A 6,000-nucleotide genomic window follows, 5' to 3' on the forward strand; every position below is an offset into this window, starting at 1 on the left:
CCTTTAATACGTTCAGTGTCCCCTGTTAGTCTACTTGGTGTGGGTCCCATACACTTTAACAATATTCTAAGATGTGATGAGTGAATGCTTAAAATTGTTTGTTCTTCCAGTGTTAGAATGTACACTCCTGGAAATGGAAAAAAGAACACATTGACACCGGTGTGTCAGACCCACCATACTTGCTCCAGACACTGCGAGAGGGCTGTACAAGCAATGATCACACGCACGGCACAGCGGACACACCAGGAACCGCGGTGTTGGCCGTCGAATGGCGCTAGCTGCGCAGCATTTGTGCACCGCCGCCGTCAGTGTCAGCCAGTTTGCTGTGGCATACGGAGCTCCATCGCAGTCTTTAACACTGGTAGCATGCCGTGACAGCATGGACGTGAACCGTATGTGCAGTTGACGGACTTTGAGCGAGGGCGTATAGTGGGCATGCGGGAGGCCGGGTGGACGTACCGCCGAATTGCTCAACACGTGGGGCGTGAGGTCTCCACAGTACATCGATGTTGTCGCCAGTGGTTGGCGGAAGGTGCACGTGCCCGTCGACCTGGGACCGGACCGCAGCGACGCACGGATGCACGCCAAGACCGTAGGATCCTACGCAGTGCCGTAGGGGACCGCACCGCCACTTCCCAGCAAATTAGGGACACTGTTGCTCCTGGGGTATCGGCGAGGACCATTCGCAACCGTCTCCATGAAGCTGGGCTACGGGCCCGCACACCATTAGGCCGTCTTCCGCTCACGCCCCAACATCGTGCAGCCCGCCTCCAGTGGTGTCGCGACAGGCGTGAATGGAGGGACGAATGGAGACGTGTCGTCTTCAGTGATGAGAGTCGCTTCTGCCTTGGTGCCAATGATGGTCGTATGCGTGTTTGGCGCCGTGCAGGTGAGCGCCACAATCAGGACTGCATACGACCGAGGCACACAGGGCCAACACCCGGCATCATGGTGTGGGGAGCGATCTCCTACACTGGCCGTACACCACTGGTGATCGTCGAGGGGACACTGAATAGTGCACGGTACATCCAAACCGTCATCGAACTCATCGTTCTACCATTCCTAGACCGGCAAGGGAACTTGCTGTTCCAACAGGACAATACACGTCCGCATGTATCCCGTGCCACCCAACGTGCTCTAGAAGGTGTAAGTCAACTACCCTGGCCAACAAGATCTCCAGATCTGTCCCCCATTGAGCATGTTTGGGACTGGATGAAGCGTCGTCTCACGCGGTCTGCACGTCCAGCACGAACGCTGGTCCAACTGAGGCGCCAGGTGGAAATGGCATGGCAAGCCGTTCCACAGGACTACATCCAGCATCTCTACGATCGTCTCCATGGGAGAATAGCAGCCTGCATTGCTGCGAAAGGCGGATATACACAGTACTAGTGCCGACATTGTGCATGCTCTGTTGCCTGTGTCTATGTGCCTGTGGTTCTGTCAGTGTGATCATGTGATGTATCTGACCCCAGGAATGTGTCAATAAAGTTTCCCCTTCCTGGAACAATGAATTCACGGTGTTCTTATTTCAATTTCCAGGAGTGTAGTTCTAGTGTGTGGGACCATACCATATAGGACAAACAGTGGACAATGAATGTGTACCAAGAAGGGTGGCACAAATTGTCACAGATATATTTGGCTCATAAGAGACGGTCATGGAAATTTTGAAAAACTGAATTGGCAGACACTTGAAGATTGATGCCAGTTATCTCATGGAAGTCTATGTAAAAAGTTTGAAGACCCAGTATTAAGTGAAAAACTGGACAAATTCTTCATCTGCCTCCCCCCCCTCATGCATCACTCCCATAGTGACAGGGAGACAAGACTAGATTAATTACAGCACACTTGTATTTCAGCGGTGATTCTTGCTGTGCTCTCCATATGTAATTAGAACAGGAAGGAACGTTGACATGTGGTACCTTGCTAATTACCCTCTTCACAGAGGTTTGAGGAGTACATATAAAGATGTAGATGTACGTCTAAATGTGTTTCATTCAGGATCTCTCTCTCTCTCTCTCTCTCTCTCTCTCTCTCTCTCTCTCTCTCTGTGTGTGTGTGTGTGTGTGTGTGTGTGTGTGTGTGTGTGTGTGTGTGTGTGTGTGTGTGTGTCTGTACCATTTTCCCCTTGAGTGAGAGAGTGGAGCAGTTAATATCAGCAAGTGCTTCAGGCCTACACCGGCGTAACGATGGACATAGCTCTCTGCAGTAATACAAGCGCACTGCCTCCCGTGGATTTGCACATGTACACTCTAACACACACACACACACACACACACACACACAATGCCTTGTTTTGCAACTGTTATGGAGAAGTAACTATTTCTTTAGGGGTTGCTTTACAGCAGCTGTATAACGTAGAGGATCCTCCCAACATTAAGCGTTCTACTAGGTAATGCATAGTTAACTATTCTTTTAAGCTGGGGCCTTGAAAAGCCCTAAGGTCCATTACAATAACTCTGAATGTGTTATGTCATCTACTGTGGGGTAAATTTTCATTGAGGAAAAGATTCTTAGTTGCTTGGAAGTGTTTAATAAGGACAACAGACAACATGTAGTGTCCGCTCTAGAATATCTAGTCAACAACTCTAGACAACAAGAACATCATCCCTTTTTGGCTTAATCAGAAAAGGAATGATGGTTTTGTTGTCTATGAGTAATTGATTTCCCTGAATACACTATCACATACGCACTATGTGACAATCTGAACTGTTGATTTTTTTATGTGTATTCAGGATATGAATTCAATCTTATTGTAATACAAACTAAGAAAACAAACAAATCAGAGAAAAATTATGACATTTTACATCTATAAGTTCTTCTTCTTATCTCTCATTTATAAGAATAATGTTTTGCAACAGTCAAGATAATGAAATGACTTTTGTAATTACAGAAAAAAACTGAAACAGAATTCAACATATCTTTACATCCTTCACCAAATATTAAACATACATATATAACATTTTTCTTGTTTCAGGGATGCTTATTCGACTGGAGCACAGAATATGAGTTCCAGTCTCATGCAACAAACTAATACAGTGCCACAGCTTGTTGGTGCAAATGTTTCATATAGGAACTATGAGTGTAAACCAGCTTTGCCACAGGGTGGTGCAAGTCACTTCTGATAACACTAGATTATTAATGATGGATGTAATCTGAGAATGAAATTGTTTGTCAAGATGTCTTATTCATTACCGAAATATATTTATTTTTTATTGGATGTTTGTCAATATAACTGCTGACATTAATTATTTTGCCCATTGTAAACACACAATACAGGCTAGAGTGCAACTGCACTTCCAAGTTCTCAATTTACTCACAAGGTAAGAAGTGACTGGTCATATAGCTTCCTCAAAATATGTGAATGCCTGCTATTACCATTGTCAGCTTTTTTAAAACATTCTTTCTCTAATAATTTAATAGAAACCAGAATGAAAAATGCATTACCACTTCCTTTTGAGGAAGAGAAATATACATTCATACCAGTATGTAAAGTGTAAAAAATATGAATCAAGTGTAGATACACATAAAGTTTAATCTTTCATAGATAAAACCACTCGAGTTACTTTCACTGATAATGCATATGCTTCTGATATACTGTAAGTTTCTTCACTGAAAAATTCATTAAGAGATTAATTTTTATCAAAAATTATTAAAAAAATACAGGGTAATGTCATGCATACATCAAATCATAATACTTTTAAAAACCTTGTTACATCCTATTCTGCAGCATTTTCCAATGCATGTGTTTCGAATTTTTTTTATAACTTCAGCAAACTATAATAAATTTACATAAGGCAGATAGTAGTATTCACACCACATTGCAGGTACACAGTTAAGTGTTGTTATTTACACAGATATAATCCGTTCAAATAAATTAACTGGTTTTCTGCCACCTCAAAATGCCATATGAAATAGGCCAGCTTTAGGAGAAAATATTTCAGGAATATATACAATGTGCCTTCTACAGCCGCATCACTTTCTTTAGTGTAAACAGCAGTAGTTTATCTGAACAACACATCATCTACTGATTACCAGCTAAAGCCAGCTCTTGAATTAGAATATTAGTTAAAGTACTTCTTGTCACTTTGGAAACTGAGACTTAGCATGAATTGCTCTCTTACTGAGGCACAGGATACATTTTTAGTAATCCATAAGACCTAAATTTATTAACTGAGAATGATCTAACATATCTGCCACTAAAATTATTCCACCTTAATTTATGACAGCAGAAACATAAAAATGTATTACAAAAAACTGAATCATTTATAAAGCATAGCTCAAAAAGAACCAGCAAAAATTACTGCTTATCAGCTGACATTCAAATGGAGGATTAACAATCTCTTGACATAAAAAAATTCTTTTGGAGATTGGCTGCTTTTGAAACATAGCTGACAAGAGTGTCACTTAGACCCAAAATCAAAAGACTGATGAAACAAGATAATGGTAGCTCCAATTTAGACTTATTTTGTGTACAGATATTTTAAAATATAGTTTGGATATTGTGATACTGTAAATGAAATGAAATAAATTTTAATATACTTGAAATACATTGTTCCTTATTTTTAATAAAGTGTTATTGCAAAATGACAGTGCATATTTACTACAATGAGAACTCAGAATGCATCTTAGGTGCAACTAATATACCAAATACTGTATATATCAATGTTACCTGGTAATTTGTTTACTCAGTTAAAATAATGACGTATTTTAATAAATTTAACCATTTGTAATGGACTACAAAGCTGCTGCTTCTTATACAGATGAAATGTAAGAAGTCTGCTTCTGTTCTTTGCATTCACAAATATGTATGTATATAGTGGCAATGAAAATGGTGAACTGATATGTATTTGAAAAAAGAATACTGGAATTTATAAACAGAAACAAGGTTTCTATAATGCCTATTCCACCACCCTATTCAATCATTCTTAATGTTTTCCTATTGACAAGAACAGGAAACTGCTCTTATTTCTTATTAATTTACAGTCTTTAAAATCGTATACTGGCTGATAGTATATCTCAAGAAATGGCACTACAGCTGTACTATTTTAACAATTTTTACTCTTCTAAACTTTCCCATCTTCCGTCTTCTTTTGCATGGAAAAACTTCTGTTTGTTTGCCACAAAAAACAAACACAGGCTTTTCAAGAAAATGTATGTGTACACTAGAAATCAGTATCTGATTTTTATATTTCACAGAAATATTTTGCAAAATGTTTTACAAGGACATTTGCTACAGATCAGCTAAATTTTGTGTGTATATTTTTAGAGTCTCCTCCCCTGCTTTTCAAAATTTGATAGAGATTTCTACCATTGGTTTCGCACAGCCTGTTGTTGGATCTAAAATTAAATTCTTTACTTTGCATGGGAGCATAAAATCAAATAAATTGTTTGAAAAGGCCAATATCTGGAGATCTAGATGCTCACCAAAATGGTAAACTCTAACAAAAAGACTGTAAAGCAATTTTTTCATTATGTATTAAACATGAAAAAGTTTATGCAAAAATGATACTGGAAAACTAACATTGGAACAAAAAAGTGATAGCAGTGACATTTGCTCTGACATAGCAATTCACAGCAATTCACAGAACAAGCATCCTTGCCCATATATGTCTACACAGATAATGAAACATGGATTTTCCAGTGTGATCCAGCAACAATACATCATTGTTATCATGACTGAATGGGTACTTGAAAGTCAACACTGTTAATTAGAGGCACTACAGAGAATTCTAATCAAGCCAAGGAGAAAGTAAGGAAGAAAAGATCATGGATTCTGAACCAAAACAATACATTCTATCACAGTTTCCTGTCTGTGAAGCAGTTTTCAGCGACAGGCACTATCTCATGTTCCAGCATTCAAGAAGCAATGTACAGGAGGGGAGGAGAATAAGTTCAAGAATACAGAATATGAATTTTGTTAAAAGAAGACTTCATTAAAATGAGCTGCATTCTAATAAAATAATATAATTAAATTACCACACCTTCTATAACTGCTTTTGC

General features: G+C 39.4%; 1 protein-coding gene across 1 annotated transcript in view; it reads left to right on the plus strand.

Moving 5' to 3' along the window:
- LOC124594453 (protein gooseberry-neuro-like) overlaps positions 1-3,232 on the plus strand; it is a gene marked incomplete at its 5' end in the record, with an annotated part of 291,184 nt that extends 287,952 nt beyond the window's left edge. Inside the window, one exon of the mRNA XM_047132829.1 lies at positions 2,975-3,232. Within this exon, the coding sequence (XP_046988785.1) occupies positions 2,975-3,122 (148 nt within the window). The remainder of the gene's footprint in view (positions 1-2,974) is intronic.
- Between the last annotated feature and the right edge of the window lie 2,768 nt (positions 3,233-6,000).

The sequence above is a fragment of the Schistocerca americana genome, chromosome 2 (genome assembly GCF_021461395.2).
Source record: "Schistocerca americana isolate TAMUIC-IGC-003095 chromosome 2, iqSchAmer2.1, whole genome shotgun sequence".
Lineage (NCBI taxonomy): Eukaryota > Metazoa > Arthropoda > Insecta > Orthoptera > Acrididae > Schistocerca > Schistocerca americana.